The following is a 26987-nucleotide window of genomic DNA, read 5'->3' on the forward strand; positions in this document are numbered from 1 at the left end:
CTTTGTAATTGTACCTCAGTAGTTTATGCTATATGTACTATCATTTGTGTTATAAGACTCATGCTCTCATACATATTTTATAAATGTTTTCAAATTTAAATCATTATCTTATTCTAAACGGTCCCATTGAAACAAAAACTTCAACTTGACAAATGCTTAAAAGCTATTCGCGTGCGTGATATTAATAATGTTTGAAAAATACTTCCTTAATGTGTGTGCTTTAATGATTAAGATCCCGAACTTGAGGCCAAGAAATTAATAGGTTACTAAAAACGATTAAACTAACAAGCGAATTACAAGATTTACACTGGGTAGTTATAAAATAGCTCATACTTCAATGAAGAGATTGAATGCCTTGCTTTTAAACTTTGAAGTTCATTAATGAATTAGGGGCACAACTCTTTCCTATCTTTTACTTACTTTCAAAAAAAAAAAAATTATGTTAGAATTCAAAACATCTAGCATGAAACACTTTATTTTAATCATCACTGACTAGTTAGAAAATTAAGCTTTGGTGCAACAATTATGTTATATGACTAAAAAAAAAATCTGAGTGCTCATTTTTTACCATATGTCAACTGAGATTTTTTAAGTGTCCTCGTATATAAATTTTTTTAAAATCTTAATTTAGAATCCTATTTTGAATAGTCCAATCAATTCCAGTCTTATTTTATAAAAAAAAATGTAAATTTTTCATATTGTACAATTTTAATTATGCAGATTAAAAATATCAAAACCTGTGTGATCGCCCGAAGAAATTGACAGCACTGGATAATTAAAAACATCAAACCATTCAAATTTCTTCTTCAAACTGTTCTTGATCTTTTTAAGCTCGCCTTACTCAAAAGTGTTTCATTAGATGGTAACTGTTGCTTTTTCCCAAATTAATTAAATTGCAAACACAGAAGCGTAAACTTGTATTCCCCTGAAGTGTAAGATCATTTTTGAAAAACAATATAAAAATGTATTAAGGTGTTTGCAAAACCATTTTAAATAGATTCATGAAGGTTAAAGCTTTTTAAATGACATATATACTTTTTCTTTATACTTGTGATTTCCATTACCTCATTTCCCACATTCTCCATCTAATATCATTTGTACTTACTTCAAAAGATATTGTGTAGCATCCTTTAACACAAAGGCCACACATAAAATTAAGTCCGTAAGTAAGGTAAAAAAATCTTAGTTTCCAGGGAAAATAAATAAAAAAATCAATAATTGTATAAAAAGGTTATTTCTTTTCTTTATTCTTAAAGTGTAAAATGAGAGGGTAAACTTCAGATAAAAATGTTTAGGTTTTGATAAAAAAAATTTCAATTATCCTAAAAAAGTATATATATATAAATAAGCTTATTTCAAAATTAAAATGATTTGCAAGGGCATTGAATCACCCACAATTAGATTACGAACTGCTATTATTGAATAAAATGGATAGATATGGAATAAGAAAGAAATATTATAAAATTATTAAAAAAAGAACAGCTAAATAAAATTTTCATCAATAAATTTTTTTATTTCTGATCAAATTACTTTGTACTCAAATTATCTTTACTATTGTAAGGATTTTTCTATTTATTTTTAGACACATAGAAATTTTGGGACCTTTTTCAGCACCTGGTTTTTCAAATGAATCTTTAAGTAATAAAACAAAAGTTATGAAGTAGAATGAACACACATTAACTAAACAACAGGGCAAGGAAATGCTTAAATACAAATTTTTTTTGTAACTCATACAAAAGAAAGGTGCTTAGCATTTTCCAACTTCCTAAAGACATTTTGTTAAAATTGGTAATGTTACTGGCACTCATGCTTCAATTTTGCAGTTTTTTTTAAAAATAAAATAATTCAGAGTTTTATAAATACTTTTCATCACGCATCAGAAAGTTTGAAAATATTAAATTGGTTTCAAAGGGATCAGGCAGTGATAAAATTAAAAGCTAACAAAACTAAGGCTAACTTTGCTAAATGCCAAATAGATATATATATTTTGTTAAGTGTTATGGTAAATGAATAAAGCATAAAAGTAAAAAGTTATAAATTGACACAACTGCATTTTAGTCTTGTACACAATTTTATTTGTTTATTATTTTTTTATAACAAAAATAGTCTTTTGATTGCAATAAATAGAACGAATACCAAAGCATTTCATAATTTCTTATCTAGTGCACTTACATTTTTTGTTTGTGATTTAATATATTTATCTATTTTATTAGCTTTAAGAATTATTGTCATCCAGAAGTTTATCTTAAAGTCAACACCTACAGTGATATAATATATGGATAGAGACAATACTATTAATGAAAGATCCAAACAATGAAATTAAAGTATAAAATACCATATTTTTTATGTGTAAATTAAAATAACTGTTACATTAATGAAACATCAGAGAAAAAATAAGTCAAGGCAACATAAGTTACAAAACGAAATAGAAACACATTTTTTTACACTTTCTCAGATAGTTAAGTCATAAATTCCTGTCATTAGTAATATACACAAATGAAATAATTACAAAAGACTACTCTTACAAATCAACAGCATTTTAAAATCGTAAATTTTCATAAATATAAAAATTAACAACTAATAATTGTTAACAGTAGCTCTCTTATGAAATCTGACAATTCAAATTCACAATACAACTTTCACAGTCTCAATAAGCAAGGAAATATAATAAATTATAGAAATAACATAATTAACCCTATGACAGCTTCAGGAGTAAAAGTAGCATTTTGGCATATATTTTTTTCCATACACCAAATCAGTTTTCTTCATGTTATTAGATACATAAACAGAGATTTGGGAAAAACATGTTGTTTCTCCCCAAACTTATTTATTTATGAAAGCGCCATGGGTTTAAAGGTATTTCCATTCAATTCTTTTAAGTCGGTAGGTAAATAAAATAACATACATAAAACAATGAGTGGAAGCCATATTCAAAGGTGGCTCTACAAATAATTTCAATACATCTTCAGAACTTCAGTTATTTAAAGCAAATAATTTATGAATCTAACTTAATATTTGATATTATGCATATTTTGTTTTGACAGCTATTTGAGAAAACATTGAATAAAGGTAGGTCAATTTTCTAGATGCTTGTTAAATCATGCTTTAGATAACTGATGTTCGTGTCCATAATTGAAGATGACTAAAATTTGAGAAATGGCGAAATGTGCATTGTTTTGAGTATACAACAATCTTCAGTAACACAGTTTTTAAGTTGTCATAGCAATGCAATAAATACGACTCATGATACAAGCAAAATTGAACAAGAAAAATGTTATAATACAAAGGTAACATAAACTAAAAACACATCTACTGGAATCAAAATTAAATTTAATAAAACAACAAAAATAATACTCAGAGACCAGCCCTGATGTTTTAATTTCAATGAAGAATTTTACCCAAGTTTTTAAGAATAAATTACAAATTATTGCCTTAATTATTTAAAAATAATTTAGGAAAACATTGTACATTAATTTATCAGTAATATTAAATTCATTTAAATTCTAAAAGTTGAACTTCAATATTTAAAAAAGATGCTTGGCATATACAAATCTGCATGTGTTATTATACCTCAATTGCAAAATATTTATTTAATGCAGACAAAGAATGAAATTTCAAACATTCACAACAATAACATTTTATTTTATGGAGGCTAAGCATAATCACTGTCTTGTTACAAAAAACAATATTTTTTTTTTGGAAACTACTCCTATATATTTTCACACTGGGCCATTCTGAGCAGTACTAGAAGAACTTGCTTCTCCAAAGAGACTTCCTGAATCTTTTTCCCTTTCATCACTACAACAAAATTTTTTGTTAAAAATAATTTTCAAATTCAGAATTATAATGATTTTTATAAAGGTATCCTACATTTATATCCAAAATATTAATGTACACATATGGATCACATTGTTTTGTGATACAGCAATCTGGTAATGATGATATAATGTTAATTTGTAAAAATAGGATGTTGTAACTGCCAAATAAATTATTTAGAAAAACTTACTTATTCTATTATATACTTACTTAATCTATTTTATTTAGTGCTCTAACAATTTTTAATAAAAACACAGTTTAATAAGATTTCAAAAAAAAAAATTTTTTTCTCTCAAGAGAATTTAAAATTTTGATTTTATCTATAAAAGTAATTAAGGTCATATATCATATCTTATCTTAATTATATATATTATCATATTTTATCAACATATTTTATGAATTTTTGTATGATTCAAAAGTAAGGATAAGTTGAATAGTTTAAGGAGGACTTAACTTTTGATCAGGAAATTCTCTAGAAAAATTACTCTAAATCAATGGTTATTTTAATATAGAGGTAAGCATCATAAACAAACACCCGAAAACATTTCAAGAAAAGTTCTGATTAAAAAGTCACCACTAGTTTATTGTTGCTTACCCAACAAAGGAATATTTTTGAGCACTTGATTTTTTATTTACTGATATACATAAGTAAATAAAAGTATCATTTTAAATACTTAACCATGCATAAGATATTTATCCTATCACTTTGTTCAAGTAAATAATAAGGTATTATCATTTAAAATAATTTAGCAATAATTTACCCCCACAAAATTTGAAATGATTACCTGGCCGGGTTTTCTAAATTTTATGCGAAAATTAATAAAAAGTGTTTAATTTTCTATCAAATAAATAATTTAAAATATATAGTTCTAAGGAAATTTATTGCACGCCTGCATAAATAAAAACATGTTTTTATTTCTTGACTTTTTAAAAAAAATCTTAAAAAAATGATTCTAAAAGAAATTTGGGATGGCTGTTCTGATGCAGAATGATTAACATAAAACTTCATTATGTTATGAAGACTTGCACTCCATAATTGATAAATGTTTCAGTGGACTCTATTAATGTAGCTTCTGTTAAACATAAGACAGCATACAAGGGCAAATTTGCTTTCATGAAAAACTTTTCCTATGAAACTAACCAGTAATCTTGCTACATGGTAAAAAAAGAACATGAAAACTATTCATGGTTAGCCCGACAATAAGGAAATCTTAATTGAATTTATTGAGCTAACAAATAAAAAATATGCTGTTGTAAAAATTCAGTTTAAAGTTACCGATGACCAATTTAGCCAACATGCTACTTTTCAATAATGTTTCAAATGTAAATCAATTTATACCGAAATAAAATGTCTCGAAGTGAGATTTTTGCCAAGTTACAAAATAAAAAAATTCTTACTTTCAAAACATTTTGGGTGGAAATTTTTGTTAAAACAATTATCTCAATTTCATCATGTGCTTTTATTAACTAAGAAATTAATTCTTAACGATATTTAAATAAAAATTAAAATAATTAATGTGTCATTTGTAAGAAAATATTTATGTTTCGTTTGTAACTGTAACTGTCAATTATACATACATAATAAACTGCACCTAAAAACCTAAATAATAGAAACATTTGAATAGACTTATTTATTTGCTGAAAGCAAATTTAGTATAAGAGTAATACACGTATATTTTTTGACAGATAACTTTGAATTTTATTAATTTTAAATAAATAAAAATGAATTTCTCTATTTCTAATTTCCCATTTATTTAAATATTACATGAACTCAGATAAAACAGTTTTCAGCATTGATTTGCGAATTTACATTTCTTTCTCCTCAGTGGACACCGCTCTTTAGCAAACATATAACTCTGTAACATATAACTCTGTCCCAAAGGTATCTCATCCACTTAACAAAGATTTTCTAAATTAAAATTTGACACAAAACCAAAGTATGTTTATACCAAAATCAGTTCTTTCAGCTTAATTGTTAATAAACTGATATAATACACTGATTTCTAAAAATACAATTAGTTTTATGAATAAGGTTGCTATGATACTGAACATAATTTTAACCAAACACAATTGTTACCAGGCACTAGATACCCGTAAAATTGGCTGAGTCCAGGTACCTGGTAGTGAAATTTATTTTACTGGACTGAGTAGGCTACGTACACAATACAACTCTACAATACTAGCTTCTTAACTATCTGATCGTTAGTTTCAGCTTTTTGCGAGCTAATAACTAAAAGCTTTCCTGCCTCTGAAGGGGCTCAGTTTGGTGCTACTTTAAACAACAAATTGACAAAAGTCAACAAGTGAATACATGTTGGCGAATAGCAAGAATAGAGTAGACTGGATATAATTACATAGATGTTTCGGTGTAGGAAAGAGTACAGCACTCTTTGCTGTTAAAATCACCATCCAGAGCAAAAAAAGTTATTTTGACTATTTTATTTTCCTATTATTCTAGAACTAGGACAATTATTAATTTCATATAAATTACTTTTCAGAGATGAAAAAAAAATTACAATGCCTTACTCAATTTATTATATAGTATTACTATACTTTAATGTTATATTCATCTGCATGATGTCATCTATGATGCTATATTCATCTGCAGTCAAGGAATTGAGCCGGAACGACACTCCTAGTTTGACACAGCTTTGTTAGTTAATTTTTTTACCAAAAAATATTTTTATGAGCAAAAGGCACAATGTTTTCAAATAGACTTTTTAAGTAAAGAAGTAAAAAACTTCTAATCGCAAACCTAAACATTTTTGAATGAAAAACAGTTCATAACTATGAAGATATTAAAAAAAAAAAAAAAGAAAAAAAGAAATTCTGGCTCAAATCTTTGACATTTTAAAGAATAACATTGAAATTGAATAATTGGTGTCACAAAACAAGTGCCTACAGTGCTAGAAATGATTACATTGAAAAAATAAACTAAAAATTTTTTAATTATTGCGAATTTGTAACTAAAGCTTTGTGTTGATACTTTCTGCTTTTAAAAATGCCAAAATATTCTTTACTTTTTGGGAGACTCTAGTAACTTTATTTTGTTATTTTCTTCATTGGTTGTGTGGTTTGATGACAAATGATTTATTAACTTTTAAATTAGAAAGAGACTAAAATTGAATATCAAGAAGAAAAAAATTAGATACCTGCTAGGATTAATGACATTTGAATCTGCTTCCCCTTCAGAAACAGTTTTTGGAGACTGTACACTTTCAGAATTTGCTTGTAAATCACTAGTGGAATCTGGTAAGATTTCTGTCTTTCTGTAGAAATTAATATGTTTAATAATAATTTGGCAAGCACATCAAATTGATTAACATGAAAGAAAAATCAGAACAGATTAGTTTTAATGTAGTGTAGTAACAATAGATTTTCAAAAAATAAAAATTCTTTTTTTAATTAATCAAGAGCTTCTTGGTGAACAAAAGAAGTGAAAACTCTATATTTAACAAAAATAAAACTTTGCTAAATAATAGTTTATAAAATACTTAGTTTAACGCAGATATAGATTTATTCATTATTTAAGTGTGGAGGAAAAAAGGAACCAAATATTATGCTACATGAAATATGCATTTATTAAGAGTATAAAATTATTATTTCAAAAAAATAACAATATAAAAATTTCTATTACCAAAGAAAATGAATACCGAGTGCTTTATTTATACCCATAAAAGGATGAAAGAATTTAAAATGGTACTAAACAGCATATTTTAAAAAAATTTAATCTTAGTTTTTAAAATTATGAACAAATTTAAAACATAGAAATGGAAGAGATCTTTTTTTAGAAGATGCTAATTTCTTTTTAAAGTACTGAAACTTTTTTCTTTTTTGCACTATCAATTTTAAAATGGAATCACTAGACTAGGGATGGTGCACCTTTTTTGGTTCGTATGCCAGAGAAATTATATTTAGCATTTTCATTTGCCGTGCAATTTGTCACATTTATTTTTAAAACAACATCCTTTTACACTTACTTTGATTTCAAACTGTCAAGGAAATCGAGTGAAAGGATTGGTAGTCAGTTACGAGAATTGATAAATAGTTTGCGAAAAGACTTTTCTTTTATTATTGGAAATTTTTTTATTTTAGCTATGTCTGTTTTTGTATGGTTATTCATTTTTTCTCAGATTTTTATTTAGTCTAAACTATTATAAGAAACTGATTTGCAAAAAATCAGTTTGATATAACACAAAATTATCAATTTTGCTGTATACTATCTTAAAATTCAGTTATGAGAAACCAAAACTGAAACTGTTTTGCAATTAGCAATTTAGTTTAAGTTCTTCCTTTGTAACCCATCCTATTTCCTATTCTTTCCAAGAAAAAAGTCAGTCTCACCTACTGGACCTTATAGCAGTTTCTGAATGCACGTTTAATAGCTGCTAGTCAAAAAAAATTTTTTTTTTTCTTTCAATATTTGAAATATTATTTACTGTTAATGTAAGGCAGTGTTTCCCAAAGTGTGGTACGCATACCCCCAGGGGTAGGGGAACAGTTTAGCGGGGGTATGCGTTGTTATGCGAAATATCTTGCAACAAATGAAAATTTCAAGAACTTTTATTTAAAAACAAAGCTAACCAGGAAAATTTACGATTACGTATTTTTCTATTGGCTATTTTTTGCAGAGTTAACAGTTAATAATTAGTGATGTCAACAGCCAGTTGTAATTTCTAACTTTTGTGCATTTTTTATAGTAAAAAATACATATATTTTTTATTAGTGGTACACAGCGTTACGAAAAATTTAGAAAGGGTACACAAAAGTCTTAAGTTTGGGAAACACTGATGTAAGGTAATAAAAGAGCTATTTATACATCAGTTGTGAGCTATTGAAATAACTCATCGCATGCCATAGGTTTGCCATCTTTAAACTAAACTACGCAAACAATCTTAAATATTATAAAGCATAGCATTTCTTCAGTTGATTTAAACTAGGCAAAGAATTTCACCTAATAATGTAGCATAACTTCATTCATTCTTTTATTTAATTTGTTTCTCCATTGCATTTTATCATACATGTTTTGACATATCTTGAAATTTGCCTTTTAAAACATAATTTGGTTTGTTTTAATAACATATTTATTGAAACTTAAGGCTCAAAATGAATAAAGTAACTACTATAACTAATGTTAATAATTGCAATGCTTTGGGTGTAAAATAGTAGTTTGGTGAGCCTGCATACTTGAATAGAAAAGTGCAGCTATTAATCTGTTACGTTTAGCTGAAGAATTTTAAATATCAGTAAATAAACCTCGATAAGCATACTTGCTAGGTAGAAAATTCTTTTTTAAAATTCAGCCAAACATATGGAATAAGGTCAACACAAAGGAAAGTTCATTGAAAGTGACAAATAATTGAATTAATAGGTCTTAATCCCACACACGCCACAGCAATGTTAAAAAAAAAAAAAAAAAAATCATATCATGAATCTTAAATATGCTAACAAATTAAACTACAATAAAATTAAGGAAAAAGATTTTTATAACCTTTTTCAATAATTTCACTTTAAGTTATATGGAAATGTTTTTTCTTTTAAAATGACATTATTTATTGAACCCTTAATTGGCATAATCACATACTGAGAACCTATATGAAGATTTAATATTCTTATTAAAATAAATCTTAAAAAAATTGAGAAGAGCTCCTTAGCACATATCTTGAAAATTCTGAGATAATTGGTTAATTGAATTATTGAAATCATTTTAAATAAACTGTCTAAAGTGCCAACATTTCTATGGTACAAGATTTGATTTCATCGTTTAAAAGAAGAAAGTAGGAATCTGATTCTATTTACCTTTATAAAATTGCAGGAAAGGAAAATGGGGAAAATTAGGACGGGACACTTATACACACATTTATAGATAGATGGGACATTTATACACACTGAACTGCTTTTCAGTCTTAATTCTCCCAGTTTACCTTACAAATCTCTGTCGAAACATTCATAATTTATATAAGATGCATACTACTAAGCTAATAATAGTTTTTGCAATATTGCACTAAAGCAACTGATGTATTTATTTAGTAGATGAATGAAATATGCATTTACTTTTCTTCCGTAAATTTACTAAAACTAATAATTTCACTGGACACACTGGTTTCAGCCTTGGCTTCAGATATTTCACTGGTAGTTGTAACTATAAAATAAAAATAAATTTAATGATTTAAAATAAATTAACAAATTCCATTTAATTACAGTATTTTCAACAATCATTTCTAAAAGTTACCACCAGGTCTCTGTTTAACACACACTTCTTATTTTGCACAAATTACAAATTTTACAGTAAAACATGATGGCTGAAGAAAATAAAATTATGAATGTGTTAATTTTTTAAATGAGTCAAATATATAAAATATCATATAAAATAACATATAAAATAATAAATAACTATATAAAATAACATATTTTCTTAATTGTCATTCACTTAGTTGCAAACATAGATAGGAAAAAATTCAGTACATTTTACGAAATAATATAAATTTCATGATAATTGTTGCAAATGTACTAAATATTTTACACATAGGAATTATTTTACACATTTAGGGATTTTTAATGCCATAAAATGGAAAAACTGCAATACTTTGTAGCTATTATTGACATTAAATGAATTTGAAATGCATTGTATTATGTTTACTCATAATTTTGAATAGTAATAAGCATTTAATTCATCAAAGATAGTTAAAAGACTTTTAATTAATTTAAAAAGGGTTCTTAATTTAAATAAAAAACAATATTTTAGAACAAAAAAAATTTTTAACTGATTTTTATAAATGAGACTCTCTTCATTATGTATCAGTAATATGTATTTAAATATTCAAGCAAGCAATAATTAGTTCAAAAAAAGCTCAATGGGGATTTCTTTAGGAGACTTACTGAATTTCAAGGAATTTTCTAAAAATGTCAAAAAACCAGGAGAATTTTTATTAAACCAGCAGACCACGAGAAACTGGCAAAATCCAGTAGTCTACTGGAAAATACAGGAATCAAAAGCCTTAGAGTGTGACTTGTGAACATTTTAGGTTTCTGGGAAAGGACAGCTCAAAACAAAACGTCAGAGCATTAAATTTTTGCTTTCTAGGCAATCCCATATTAAAAATGGAGAGTAATTATCAAAGCATTATTCAATCATTTTAAACCACACAGGGGACTGATACAAAAAAAAAAGATTAAAAAATATTACTTTATTTTTATTATATTTTATATATTACTTTATTATATATATTACATTATACAGTCTAACCCCCGCTATAGTGAACCTTCAAGGGACCGAAATTTTTGTTCACTATAACAGGAAATTCACTATGTCCGTTCTGCAAACACAAATGGTTTCAATCCCTCCCTTTTATTACACGACATTATTTAAATAAATGACGAATAAAATCAAATACAAAAATGAATGAAAAATAGGTAGTAACAAAAGTATGTTGATTTTATTTTTTATTACTCTTCGTCTCGCGTACAAAAAAAAAAATTAGTAATCTTTAGTTGATGAGCAATCCTCAACATCAGATATGGTAACACTTTCTGAATCTCTGACAATTTTTCCTTAATTTATGTTATTCCAAATTTTAAAACTGTCAAACCAGCCATTCGAGCACATAAAAGTGGTCTCACCTAATTGCTTAACAAATTCATCGGCTTTAACTTGAAGCATTTGTCCCGATACTAGACGATTGCAGCTTCTCTGAATGCTGAACCAATTCAATAATGAAGCAAACAAGAAAAAATGCTTATTGCTACATTCCATGCTATAGATGGTTTTAAAAATTGGTATATGTATTTATTTTGAAGTAGAAATTTCAAATTTATCACAAAAAATAAAGAAAATAGATCAATTGAAGACAGAAAAAAATTCATAATATCAAACTTCCTCTCTTTTTTTTTTTGATTCACTATATTTATCACAAAAAAATAAAGAAAATAAATTAGTCGAAGACAGAAAAAAAATTCAGAATATCAAACTTCCTCTCTTTTTTTTGATTCACTATATCCACAAAAATAACATACATGTGTAGAGGCATGGGAACGAACATTTTGTTCAGTAGTGTGGGTTTACTGTATATATATTACATTAAGTATATATTATATTAATTTTTATTAAAAAATATTATATTTTTTACTATAAAAAGAATAAAAATTTTTACTTTATTAGTGAAATAATTACTACAGAAGCTTTTTTAGTGGAAAATAAATTTTAAAAAATGAAAATAAACTACATCAAAGTGATTAATGAAGAATAGTTTTATTGAAATCATATAACTGAAGCACAGTTAAAACTTGTAAACAATTTGCGAATGAGAAAACACATTTATAATGTTTAATTTTATAGAAAAATGTTTATTTAAGGTAAATACTTCAATTTGGAAAATTATGCAAAACTAAACAATATTGTGGTATTCTAACAATACAAAATAAAATACTTACAAAACTTAACACTGCTTGGGTCTGAAGTTTCCATTGCAACCGTAACAGTCGAGCTTACACCATCAGAACTATTTATTAAAAAAAAGCAAAGGTCAAAAGTAGAGATAATACATTTTTGAAATACTTTAAAAATAGAATGTAAATTTCGTTTAATGTAAAAAAAGTATGGGATATAATCAGAAAATATTTTTACTTACATTTAATAAAGAATAAATACATCTGAAAGCACTGGCTTATTTGAAGTTTTTGTAAGAAATTATTAAAATATGATTTTTTCCAGCTCTGAACTACAAATATTTTGATTCTAATCACCGTATTTTTCGGCGGAAGCGTCGCGGTGCTATCGAAAAAAAAGTTGTTTTTTTCCTACATGCGGCGCTTCCGACGAAATATTTTTCTGAGAGAAAGACTAGTAAAAAAAATTAATAACGAAGTCGACAAAATATTCGCCCGTATCGCTATCTGCTGCAGAACATCGGCAATTGTAATTTGAGCGAACAGAAAAGGAAGTAATAGGACCCTAAATCGGACACTCACGGGACTGACGAAATTCCGAACTTTGGATCTCTTTCGGAAATTCCAATATAGCCCCCTAATATTACTATAATTCAATTCCATTGTTAATTTCAGAAAAACCGATAAACGATAAATTTAGTCAAGTTTCGATCGTAGATTATGATGGGGTGAATTTAAAACTGGACCATCTTAAGAAATTTTACTAATCAAAATAATAATCTATATAATATAATCAAGAAGAAATATTTCGAATCCTATGAAGAAGAAATAATCGTTCCTTCTTTGGAGCGAGATCATAGTTCTCGTTTTTTCTTTTAGCTAACATTTTGTTTTAACAAAAGACACTTACCTCGCAAGAAAAAAAAAAAGCTAACAAGAAACTACAAAAAAAGAAAAAAAAATGTAACAATTAATGCTAAGAAACTAACAATGAATAACAACAAAAAACAAGCTAAAAACTAATAACGTTAAAAATAAAAGAAACAAGCAAACAACTATTACCAAGAAGAAAAAAAAACAAGCTAACTATTAACAAAAAAAAACAAATTAGCAGCTAATAACTAATAAAAAGCGGCAAAATAAAAAATTAATAAATTGAATAAAAAACTGCAAAAGGGATAGAATTCATTTTGTTGTCTACATGGTAGTTTCAATGTCAACTGGGTGTGGCCAATTTATGGTCAAACAGAGGAGAGAAATATTTATTATTTTTCTTTTTCAAGCTTCTTTTTTATTTTTAAAAGATAAAATAAAGTAAGTTACTTAAACAGAATAAAATTCCAAATAAAAAGAATATAGCTGATTTTTTTTTTACCTTATCAATATAAATTTCTTAAAAAAAAAGAAAAAAAAAATTAGATCAGATTAAGTGCTGAATTTTGGAATGCTGGATTAGGGGTCCCATACCCTTTTCTTTTCCCCAACCCCTTTAAAATATAACTGATTGATTTCTCCTAATCAGCTCCAGTAGAAATGACACGTGGAGGAGGTGGGGTACACCCCTCTTTTAAACATTTTCTTCTCTTTCTAGTTGAGTCACATTGGGTTATTTCCATTGAAGGAGAGGGCATTCTACCCACTAAAATTCCACCCCCTAAGATTGTGAAAGTGAAACTTATTTCCTCTTCTCTCATTCCTTCAGAATTTTTTTGGGGCTTGTTTAGTTATTTATTATTCTTGTTATTGTTAGTTATTTCGTTATTATTAGCTGTTTCGTTATTATGTATTAGTTTTTCCTCAAATTGTTAACGGTAATAAATTTTAAAATCTTTTTATTTTAAAATTTTTCATATAATAAATTTTTATTTTACTTTTCTTATTACATTGTTTTACTGATTTCTGTAATCAGTTCAGCGTAGCTACTGCACATATAAATAATTTTTTTGCTGTTCTTCTGTTCTTTGGCGCGGTGCCAACTGGTAAGAACAACTTTATTTTATATCGTTTTGTTGTTTTCTTTTTTTTTTTTTTTTTTGCTGAAAAAGAAATTTTTTATTATAATTTAGAAATTAAAACTTTACTTTATGAAATGCATAAAAAAATTTAATTTTTTATTATACAGATATTCTAAATGGTAATTTAAAGGTCTCTTCTAAAAGGATGCTGATATGCCCGGTTTAGCGCCATTGCGGCGCTTACTATAACTTTTTTTTTTAAAAATTTCATTTTTATCGACGTGCGGCGCTTGCGACGAAAAATACGGTAAAAGCTATTTCTGATAAAAGCTTTAAGACTAACTACATAGCCAAAGTGTGATCAAAAATAGTCTAAGAGTTAAACAGTTAACAAACAGTTACAAATTTTAGTTAACTCGCATTAATCTCTAAAAATGTTTACTAAATTTAAATGTGATATATATATATATATATATATATATATAGACATATACACAAACTTATTGTTTTTCTTAATTTTCTTCGTTTTTTTTGTATTTATTTATTATGCTATATACATATATATATATACATATATAAAAATTTTTTTTCATTTTTTAAGTTAGATGTAGAAATAATTGGAATATTTTCATGATTTTAAAAGTCTATTTACATCCCAAATGTCTTCATAATTCAAGTTTATGAGCTCAGAATACTAAAGATCTAAAAGGAGACTCGTTGTCAATCATTCTCAATTATTGATGTATTGTTTTTCTCTATTAATTATAAGTGTAAGCCATTCGTATCTTCATGACATATTTTCATATAATTCATTCAAATACAGTTGCAATACCCAATCTTTAAAGTTAGTAAACACTAGATATATTATTAATAGTCATATGTTTAGCGATAATATATACCATTATTTCATATATATTCATTATAGAAGTTCAATGTTAATATGTGGAGCACACAAAACTCTAAAAAGAGTGGAAATATTCGAAATAGATTAGTTAAGAAAAACTAATGATGATGATATTGATATTTTATGAAAAATGTGATGAAGATGAATGGTAAAATACTGAATACTTACTGTAACAACAATGAAAAAAATAACAGAAATTTAGTTCTAGTTCCTTTATCAAAGAGAAAAAAACATAACATAGGGTGAGTTCACTAACATTGAATTACCATTAAAATTAAGCGGGGTGAAACAGGGTTCCTACCTAGTTTCAGAAACATAAATCCCCTATTGTTTCAGGTCTCTAACCAAATTCCAGAAAATTCTAAACCAGATCTTATCTATGCAGTACAGTTTTTTTTTAAAAATATATTTTTTATGTTTCAAACACAGTGAATTCTTGCAACTAGGATATCTGATACAACAATAACTCCTTCTATTACGATAATCTTTTGTGGTCCCAATGAATTTTCATATGAATTAATGTTATTCTCCTCTCAATATTACGATATTCTCTTAAGCAATAAACCCCTGTAAAACTTTTTTTCCCTCCAAATTTCGAAATTATTTGCTCCATTTATTAATGGCGTTCAAATAATGTAAAAAATCTTATTTTATCCTCTTTTGCATTTTCTTTCTGACAAGATAAAGACTCACTGTTGACTTAACAGTCAGAAGAATGAATAAACAAACAAAAATATAAATTATTTTTAATTAAAACTGTTTACAGGTATGTTTGCGATCTTATTTTATTTCAATTGTTTCTAATATTTAACCATAAATAACCTATTTGCAAATTAATATATATATTTATAGTTAATACATATATAACATAAAAATTTAAAAAAGAAAATCTTATAGTGTCCTCAAAGTATGTAGGCCCTCGATATAACAATATATCCCTCTACAACAATATATTTATTTGGTCCCAAAAATATCGTTGTAGTGAGGTTTTATTATATTAGATTTCGTGAGAGACTGAATGACACAATTCAACTGCAATATGGAATTTTCGTGGAGACTTTTATTTATTGTAAATATGAAAAAGTTATTTAAAATATTCATTTCAGGTTTCAAGACAATAAAGGCAAGTACATAAAAGCATATTTAAATAACTGATTCTTACTCTTCGGAGGCTGGGGTTGATGAGCCAAATGAAGCAAAATTACTAAAATCTGCCCAGTTTCCTTGGTCATCGGAAGAAGAACATGCTTCAGAACTTCCCCATGGATTTGAAATTGCTGCTTGAGCTACTTCCATGGGAACTCCATCAAAAATGGCTACATAAACAAAAAGAAATTTGCATTTCGACTAGATGAAGAACAAAATTTAGTGGCAATGAATTAAAAACTTCTATCTTTTTACTATGCTCAATCGCTTCCCTTACAATTTTTTTTTTAAAAAATGCAAAAATCAACATATTGTTTTATTTCATTAATAATACAAGGAACTAAAACAAAACATAATACACAAGTTTTAAGAATCTTGAAATTTGAATTTTTTTTATACCTAAAAAATATTTATTTTACCATCAGTTTACTATCCCGAGTTATCTCGGGCAAATGAAAAGAGTTAAATATTAGTCTTTGTATGATAGTTTTTAAAGCAAGGGATAACACAAAGTGTACACCAGTAAAGTGATATACCATCTATTTTTCTCAAAACATACTGATAAATTCCGCTTCTGCGTCTGAATTTTTACGGGATAATAAATATTTGCAATATATGCATACCGGAGTTAATTCAGGATAATCAGAGAAGCGGTTAAGCCTAATAAACATTAATGAGAAAAATTAGACCTTGGACAAAGAAAAAATATCTAAAATATGTACCGTCATGATTATCAACCTCCATTTTTATTTCTTCAGGTGCTAGAGGGATAGGAGGAGTATTTTCAGCTTCAAATACTTGTGACTCTTCATCAGAATCACTACTATTATTTTCTTCAACCGACCTACTAAAAAATAACATCAAATGATAAAGTATTTCAAATAATATATGAATGTTAACAATGAAGATTTTCTATTTACTTGATTCTAAAGCATGAACTAAAAGAAGAGTTATATTGATCTCGGTCAGTCCATATTTCAGCATCACTTTCTGGATTAATTTTAGAGCGAAACATATCCTCAAATTCAGGAGTTACTTTAGAACGACATAGATCTTCAAACACTTCATTTCTGCCCTGAAATCAGCAAAAATTTTGCACTGTATTGGTGATTAAATTAAAATCTGAAACCAATTATGAGTTTCTGCTGACTTCTTTTTTCAATTTTTTTAGTTACAAAAATCAATATTTTAATTATGACAATGAATTAATATCATCAATTATGCTTATTCACAATTCATCTAAAATAAAAAGAATTTATTTAAAATTTTTTTAAAAACTATTCAAATAAGACTTAATTTATTAATCTAGTTTAACAAATTTAATTTTTTCACTCAAGATTCTGTCTTAGCTATTGTAAAAACAAACTTCACTGCTCTTCGAGGAAATGAACAAAATCATAATTTTTTTTAATGTAATATCAATGTATGCATCAATGGTGCACCCTGAATGAGAAGAGATCACACAGTATATATATATATGTAATTCAAAAATTATAAAAATACTTTTGTATTAATAAAAGCATTAAAACTCTTTCGTTTTCATAAAATGTCTTTGGTAAAGAATAGGTGTAGAAATATTCTATTTTGGGACTTCAAGGCTGAAAACATACCAATGAATTATAATTAGATTTATATTTCAAAGGAGGAGTTATTTTTAAAGTCTTACCCTCTTTCACTTCCATATTAGGAAGCATTAAATGATTATCGATGATGCGTAGAGTTACAAGGTATGCACGACTTGAGCCTTTTTTATCTCATTTTCTGTTAGAATATAATGCAGGAACAATCATTTTTGCGTGTCTTTTCAACATGATGTGATCCTGATAAACTCTGTTGGAATTGTCCGAGAGTGCTGTCCATCCCTCCTCCAGTGTGGAGAATGGGTACTAACTGTTACCACCAACAGCCTACTGTTAAATAAAGCTATTGAAGGGGTATTTTGGTTCACGACTGGTTTATTTGAGCTAAAATCAACCCATGATATCAGGGATGTAACCCTGATATTACATATATATATATATACATACATATACAGCACCGGTCAAAAGTTTAGACTCACTTTTGAACTTTTAAAAATGAACAAATAACAATGTTTTTAAACTTAAAATCACAACAAATTAACTTTATTTTGACAAATTAACTTTATTTTGACACTTATGCGGTAAGGAATGCTATAATTTTATGTTTAACTTCTGAATTTCATCCAATCTTGTATTCTTCGAAATATACTCCTTTAGCCTTGATCACAGCAGTGCATACTTCTGGTATTCTTTCTATTCGTTTTTGCAATGTTCCAGTTGAGATCTGGTAGCAGCAACTAAGTAAAGATTCCCAAAATTTGGTTTGATTAGTACATCTGATTTTTTAACAATTCTATTTAGTTAATCCCATAATAGCTCAATGGATTAATATCGGAGGAGTGAGGAGGTCAATCCATGTATATTAGTACTTTTTTTTGATACAAGCCTCTACACAATTTCGATGAATGTTTTGGATCGTTATCTTGCTGAAAAACAAATCCTTTGACCAACAATTCTCTGTCCACGTGGAAAAGCGTAATGCTGCAATATTCTGTAATAATACTTTTTATCTATAACTCCCTCTATTCTTTCAAGATCTCCAACTTTGTCACCGGTAAAACACCTCCAAACTGTGACGGAACCTCTATAATGCTTAAAAGTTGGCAGTAAACATTGATTTGACATATATTAACCAACTGAATGACGAACATACTGCCTTAGTTTGGTTCCAAACAACTCAAATTTTGACATGTCAGTAAAAAAGCGTTTGACCACTGTTCTAAAGTCCAGTTAACATGTTTTTTTTTAACTTATTGCAGGCGTTTAAATGTGTTTTGGTTTTTCAAAAGAGGTTTTCTATCAGCTGCACAACCTTTAGCAGCTGCACAGTCGATGTTGTACAGTAGTTACAGACACAGTTTTCTGCCTTGTTAAATTCAATTTCTCGAGGGAACCGCTGGCGCTTACTTTGAATGCAGATAAACTTATCCTCACGCTTGAACATTATTCTAGGTCTCCCTCATAGTTGGTGGCTCTTATTTAGTTTCTTTCTTCCTTTGCAAAGTTCTGACAACAGTGGTCTGTGAAACATTAGTTTTTAAGGGCAATTAGTCTACTTTAATAGCCTTCTCAATGAAGTGCAATAATAATTGCATGTGTTTCGACACTTATACCTGGCATTTGACCCATATTTTTGTATTAAATTACATAAAAAAATCTTAACTTTTGTTTTTACTATGTCCAAGTTATTCAAGCAAATTAAGGCTATTATATCAATATTTTAAATGTGCTATGTACACGAAATTAAGTTATAATGAACCTTAACCCACTGACGGTTCTGCACGTAAAAAGTCGCATTTTAACCTGCAGTCTTCTCTGCATAGCAAAACCGGTTTTCCCATGTTAATTGATAGGGGAACTGTGTGTAGGGGAGAAACATTCTCCCAATTTTGCCCATTTCCTTAACCGCCAGTGGGTTAATAAAAGATAAAAAGTAAATTGTTTATAACCTAAAAATTAATGAAATTTTTTAATAAATTGCACTTTTTTTAGAATTTTACATGCACTTTCGTTCATTTCGTAATCAACTACAGAATAGATACAAAATGAAAAAATAATGAGCAGTTTTAAATGGAGATAGCAATTTGTGAAGTTTGTTGATGTTCATGTTTGATAAATGACATGTTTAAGCCAGAAATATATAATTATTTTTGAAAGTTTTGAAAAATATACGAGTCTAAATTTTTGACCGGTACTGTATATATATATATATATAAATTCTTTTCTGCTACACCTTCATAACAGTAATCAGGGTTCTTATAACACCGAATTACTAATATAATACTCTTGAAGAGTTACTTGACATCGTAGAGTTGCATTTGTGTGAAAAATGGATCATCTTAATAAATTTTGTAAAATCTAAAAACAGAAATAAACTTGGAAATGAATCTATCATGAAATGCGTTAAAGCTAATAAATACCAGATATGAATATTTTAATAAACTATACAAAAATAAGCAACATATTTCTCTCATTGAAGATACATCTATCAATTTAATTGTATTTACTTAGTTTATAAATGAACAGTAATTTTCTGACATTAGCCGTATTTCTTGTCTTTTAAGGAAATAATATAAGAGAAAAAGAGAAAGAAAAAAATAAGTGGTTAACTGTTAAATGTTTCTATCAAATTTTTAGTGTTTCCAAATTATTGGTACCTTTTTTAAACACCCTCTCTTCTACCAAGTGGCTTTACTAACATACAGACCAGTTGCAGACAAGCATTTAAAAAGAAGTTAACAAAATACAAACCACTAACAAAAATTAACAAAATTCAAGCTTTACTATTGTTGATCTTAGCTGTGTAAATGAAATTATTACCTTGTAATCTTAACATGTAGATTTGAAATAAAATTTTTTTTACAAATATTTAAACTATATTGACTTGTACATTAATAAAACTAATGTGCCAAAAATAAATGAAAAGAATCAAAACAAATCTAAAAACAATATGATGTAGATTCCTATAACTATTTTGACTCAGTTGTTGATAAACATAGAAGAAAACAGTGATGACAAGAAACAATGCATCATGGAAACATGGACATGTTTTATAAGTTCAATCAAGTTTTGGAAATCTCAGAATATTGAAATGAAAGCAAAGATATCAGTACACAAGGCTGTAGCACCAGAGTTCATTTATATGGCGCTAAGACCTTGAAACAAATAAAGGCAGAGAAATAAATGTTAGAAACCTTTCAAAACAAGTGCTTGAGATATACATTTAAAATTTTAAGTCTCAACAAGATATTCAATTCAAATCTTTCAGAGTCAAAAAAAATTAGAGTTTCTAAATGCAAATGAAGCTGGCTTGGGCCTGTTTTATGGAGGCTCACAAGTAAGATGTCACACTTACCCGGCCACCCAAAGGGGAAAAAATGAAAAGGAAAACCCAAGCTCCCATACAGCAAATAATTTTGAATGAGTTGCAGCAAGTTGTCATACCTGGCTGGCAGGAAACAAGACTTACAAAGAACAGGATAGTCTGGGAAAATTAGCTTGAGACTTTATATACACAAGGGTATGAAGATGTTAAGTAGAAGTATTGTTTATTTAAAAGTCTAATGCTTCATAGAAGTTTATTGTTACACATTTTTAGACCCTAGAATATCAATTTTAGTTAAAATAAAAATCAAACGCGGAATTAAAAAACAAAAATTAAAATGGATTGGTAATGGAAATGGACCTCTGAAAGCCTGAGAAGTAACTGTTCACTAGCTGTACAAAAATACTATTTCTTAAGTAACACAAATTTCAAAATTTGTTGTTAGTTTTCATACTCTTGATAAGAAATATTCAAATGCTTATTTCTGTGTTTAAAATATTTGCACTTAAAAAAAAATTACTTTCAAATTTAATGCTGTGTGAAATAATCTAAATAACTCAAAATTCCATATCCTCACATTTTAAGGCTTGTATTATCAATATCTTCTACTGAATATGTCACAGAACCTTTGAAATCACATGAAAGAAAGAAATTTCTATTACAAAATAATTTTGCGCAAACAAAAAAAGGAACTCTAAAGAAGTCAAATATGCAAATTATAGCTTTTTTAATCTTTTTTTTAAATGTTACATGAAAGATCAACAAGCAAAAAAAAAAAAAAAAAAAATTATACGCTTAAAACAAAACAAATTTACAACTTACCATATTATTTCCTTCACTAATTTGGAAATTTTGAGACAAGGGATTCAGGGCATTTTTAGCATAACTGAAACAAAATGTATATTAAATTATAATAGCTCAGAACACAAATTTCTTATTTCACACAGTATTTACTTACATCAAACTTTCTTCGCTGTCACCAAATTCATCATCATTGAAACCAAACTGGTCAACAAAATTACTAGTAATTTCATGCATACGATAATCCGAAAAGTCCTATAAAAATAATTTACAAATGGCTTTAACATACATGGCTATACAAAACAGCTAGATGATTTCAGGTTTCTTTGTAGTTGATTTTACCCAGTTATAAAAAAATATAATTAAAATTAAGGTAGAAATTTATTTATTTTTGACAGCAATAAAAAGAATCACAGCTTAATAAAAAACCATGGCAGAATAGCAGCGACTCGGCAACATTATCGCAGAAAGATGTTTCTTTTGAAAAGATCAAAAAAAAAAAATTCTTTTCCTTTCTACAAAAATTTACACGTAATATTTGAACATGCATTTGGATAATAACTTTTTGACCATCTCAATTTGAGCTGATAGTAGCATAAATTGATGTAATGTTTCTATTGTATTCTCGGCAGCTATTGGTATTTTCATGTGGATTTTGAATATCCCGATATATTTCAAACAATACGAAATTTAATTTTTAAGGTGATAATTTTATCAAATTTATGGCAGTTATTGCTATTGATTTCTCCTTAGCTTTTAAATCCGATAATTTTTACATGATATTATTTATTACAACAAACCTAATCTCGAAACACGAATTTTAAGAGTCTGATTTGCGTGACTTTATCATAAATCTTTTTTTCGGCAACTAATACTATGGATTTAGTGATTATTTTCTTTATTGTGATGATTATTTAATAATGCGAAGATAATTTGTGAGCCCCCCTTCACAAAATGCGAGAATATCACCAGAATATTAGAATAAAAATTATTAAATGTTTAATTAAAAAAATTATATATTTTTTTTTTGTAAACACAGCGATTTTGTTATTTTAAACTAGTAAAATATATGTTTGTTATTATTAAAAGTATCTTGCAGAAAGATAATAGTGCTAGAGAGTTTTGTCGCTGACAGCTCAAAAGATTCTACTACAGGGGATAAAAAGGTTTCCTATATATAATTTTAAAGGAAATGTACTTGACAAATAATTAAATATTTAAGTACAATTATTTGGTAATAAAGGAAAGAAAACCTGCAAAAGCATAAAAGTTAGCAGCTATGCCACATATTTTAAAATCACATAAATTGGGCATAAGATGTTAGGCATATTTTTAGATTATCAAATTAAAAAAAAGAGTCAACAATTTGTAAGGTTTAAAAACAAAAACAAAAAAAAAAATTATCGAAGAAATTTCTTTCGAACATTCACATTAGAAACAAGGATAGCAAGTTTTTCACCAAAGAGGAAAAACCATGAGAAAACAGAAGTTTTTCTTAAAGTAACGTTTGCAAACAGAAAATATTTGTGATAGTAAACAAAAAAAAAGCATGTAAGTAATCCCATCTGTGCAGATTTGTTAACTATATATCATCATCATAGTTGGCCAGACAGCCCAATGTGGGCCAATAACTTCCTCTGAAGATTTCTCCATAAAGACTTCCAATTTATCTTTGATCTCCAATTCTTATAACTAATTGTAAGAAAATCAGAGTACTATGAGTCAGCCCATCTCAACCGCGGCCTTTACCATTTTCTTGTTTCATTGGGTTTAAAAATCAGCATCTTTTTTATTGTATTGTCATCACTCATTCTAATCATGTGGGCCATCCAATTCATTTTTATGTATTTGATAATATCGTGTTGTTCATAAATCTTATATAGTTCTAAGTTAAATCTCCTTCTCCAGTTATTGTCTTCATTTACACCACCAAGTATACTCCGCAAAATCTTTCTCTCAAATATTGTTATACAATTTTCAACCAGTTTTGTGATTATCCAACCTCAATAGCGTATGTCAAAACTGGCCTGACAAGAGTTTTGTAGATTAAGAATGCTTTTCGAGAAAGAAATCTAGATTTAATAAATCGTCTCAGCCCAAAGACAGCCTTATTTGCCAGATAGAGTGTTTTTTATTTCAGGAGTGATTTTGTCGTCAATAGTAATAATTGACCCTAAGTAAGTAAAACTCTTTACTGTTTCAAATCTATACGAATCTATTTCAAGATTGGGACTCTTGTTTCTTGAGAAACATATAAGTTAATTATATTATTATATATTATTATGTTATATTATTATATATTATATTATTATATATAGAAGAATTTATTTCCAATTTATTTATTTTAAGATATTATGAGAAACAAATTACATTTAATGAATTTTCATAATAGTACCTATATAAATTTTAAAATTCTGTATGAAACTGAAATAAATAAAATAAATTTCAATAAAAAAAATAAGAGTGAAACACATTTTTCCTTGAACTCTCTAAAATTTTATTTGCTTAAACTGTTCTCATAAAACTTAACTAAATAATTGTATAGATCGTTTTTATATTCTTTTGGGTTTTTTTTCGATTGTTCTACAAGAGATAGATTTCTTTTATAAGGAATCCCAACTTTTAGTAGAAGGCTATTAAATTACAATCTAAGAGAGCCGACTGTATAAAAATAAATTGCTGAAATGCATAATTTGATAGTCATTGATAGAATGAAATTAAAATAAATGAAATAAGTAACTGCAACAAAACAAGAGGCCTGTAAAAACAATTTCAAATTCAAGAATTCTGAAGAATCTTAAAATTTTTTAACTATCAGTCACAAATTACAAAAAGAAGTTTATAAGGTAAAATAAAACTGATCAACAACTCATTAGACAGTTTAGAAAAAATAATGAGTAAAAATAAAATTTGTAAGTTAAAAACAAAAGTTAGAAATTAAGAGAATGAGATAGCTTCTCTCCTCTGTGTCTATGAAAATTTAAATTTGAAATTTATATACATATATATTACATTATATATTTACACATTAAAACAAATTTTCGTCATACAGGAAAATGTTGCAATTATAGTTATATTTCATTCAATTACTACCTCTATATAGTTTGTATTATTGTACAATTTATTTAAATGCATCGTTTATATTTTGTAAAATCTTTATAATTGCAAGTCACTAAATCAAAGGTAAGATTTAGAAGCTTAAATATTATTAAAAAATAAATAAGACACCAGTAAGTTACCAAACGTTCTGATGAATCTTTGCCAAAGGGAACCTCTCTAAAATCTACAGAATCTTCATCAGAAGCAGCAGATTGCACTGAAGGTCCAGATATCTGTAAAAAAAAAAAAAATATTCAAGAGCTATCAACAAAGTTTTTATTATCAATCAACAAAGTCTGAAGTATTTAAGGGGTTTACTTACAACATAAATTCTATTTTTCTTATTTATTTCAGCTAACTTTTCTGATACAAATTCTTCCCACTTATTTTGATGATCTTCTGGTAATTCTAAAAAGATTTTTTAAAAAAATGAGAAAATCTGAAATTTTTTAAGAAAATAAAAATTAGAGTTCAAATAAATTCATTATTGCTTAGCATACTTTTACGTAAATTATATATAAAAAATAAACATTAAGTACAAATAAATATTTATTACATATCTGAATGATTTACAAGAAATCACATAAAATGAAACAGAAATTATTTTAAATTGAAATAACAATAGATTGAAATTTGAAGAAATACCTAATGACTCAAACAGATGTTTGTACAAGTATAAATGAATTCCAAAATTATATCTTTGACAAAAATTTTTACTTAAAATTATGTTTTAAAAATTTATAAATAACAATTGAAATGAGAAATGCCTATAATAAATATTTTTTTTATTTTATCATTTCACTAACTGGCTGGGAAAAAAAAACAAAAACAGAAATGTGACGAAAACAAACTTCATTTCAGTAGCTTACTTTCAAGAACAATTTTTTTAAATGTAAAACTAATGCAAATGAGTGGGAAGTTACCATAAAAGTATCTAGCGAACCCACCAAAAACGTGACTCTAACATTCAATTTATTTACCACTAGAGATTCAACAGGGTTCCCACTCTTTTATCAAAGCAAAAATTAAGCACTTTTAAGGACTTTTATCAAAAAAATTAAGGACTTTTTTTCCAGAAATTAAGGACCTTAAAAATTGCATAATGATCAATAATTTATCATCAAATAAAACATTATAGATTAATAATAATAGATTAAAAAATGGAATAGCTTTTCTTCAACTCGGTCATCCTTTAAAAAAAAACTAAATAAAGAAATGTTTAATACAAATAATCTGTGTTTAATTAAAATTAAATTGCATTTAATCACCTCACGCAAGCTTTTAAGAATGTAAAGAAAAACTCAAAGAATACAGATTAAACAAGATTTTCTATTTTAAAAATAGAAAAAAACTAAGTAAACAGATAGAAATATATAAATTAAGATGGTAAATTCATAAAATTAATAAAAATATTATTTTGAGTGACTAATACTAAACCAAGGCCAAAATAAACAAACAAATATAACTTTATTGAGGTTAAGACAATTATTTTAAACTAAGTAAAACCTAATTATAATAAGCTAAAGATTTATTAAAATCACAAAATATAGAAAATTTTATGATTAAAATCAGAATATATTTAGTACCTAACAAACAGGAAAAAAGAAATAAATAAAGTACAAGGAAAACTTATCAATTAAGAACTGAGAAACAGAAATGATTGTTAAAATAAGAGCTAACATAAATATTGAAACACAGGACAAGGCAGGTCATCAATTGAAATAAAAATGAAAAAATTCCATATCTAAAAATTGAAAATGTAATGAAATAATTCAGTACAAAATTTATTGTGAATGAAGAGAAAAAAAAAACGTAGTGGAATCAGAAACATTTATAAAAGGAGATAAAAATCTTTATAAAATAGTCTGCTTTTAGTTATAAAAAATTGTATGCTTACACTGATAAGCAATACTGCACCTCTGAGGAATTAGAATTTATTCAATTAAAAAGTATTGTGTCTTGTATAGATATTGAAG

The 26987-nt window shown here is 26.9% G+C and overlaps 1 protein-coding gene across 4 annotated transcripts in view; it reads right to left on the minus strand.

Moving 5' to 3' along the window:
- Positions 1 to 2052: 2052 nt before the first annotated feature.
- LOC107454852 (phosphatase 6 regulatory subunit 1-like protein fmt) overlaps positions 2053 to 26987 on the minus strand; it is a 64480-nt gene continuing 39545 nt past the window's right edge. For all 4 annotated transcript variants that reach the window (XM_016072176.3, XM_071188416.1, XM_071188417.1 and 1 more), the window contains exons 16-26: positions 25334 to 25419; positions 25152 to 25244; positions 22070 to 22167; positions 21934 to 21997; positions 17127 to 17281; positions 16929 to 17053; positions 16223 to 16376; positions 12247 to 12314; positions 9871 to 9958; positions 6969 to 7085; positions 2053 to 3798 (exon numbers count right to left, since the gene is read on the minus strand). In XM_016072176.3, the coding sequence (XP_015927662.1) occupies positions 3720 to 3798; positions 6969 to 7085; positions 9871 to 9958; positions 12247 to 12314; positions 16223 to 16376; positions 16929 to 17053; positions 17127 to 17281; positions 21934 to 21997; positions 22070 to 22167; positions 25152 to 25244; positions 25334 to 25419 (1127 nt within the window). In that variant the 3' untranslated portion in view covers positions 2053 to 3719. The remainder of the gene's footprint in view (positions 3799 to 6968; positions 7086 to 9870; positions 9959 to 12246; positions 12315 to 16222; positions 16377 to 16928; positions 17054 to 17126; positions 17282 to 21933; positions 21998 to 22069; positions 22168 to 25151; positions 25245 to 25333; positions 25420 to 26987) is intronic.

This window comes from Parasteatoda tepidariorum, chromosome X2, assembly GCF_043381705.1.
Source record: "Parasteatoda tepidariorum isolate YZ-2023 chromosome X2, CAS_Ptep_4.0, whole genome shotgun sequence".
NCBI lineage: Eukaryota > Metazoa > Arthropoda > Arachnida > Araneae > Theridiidae > Parasteatoda > Parasteatoda tepidariorum.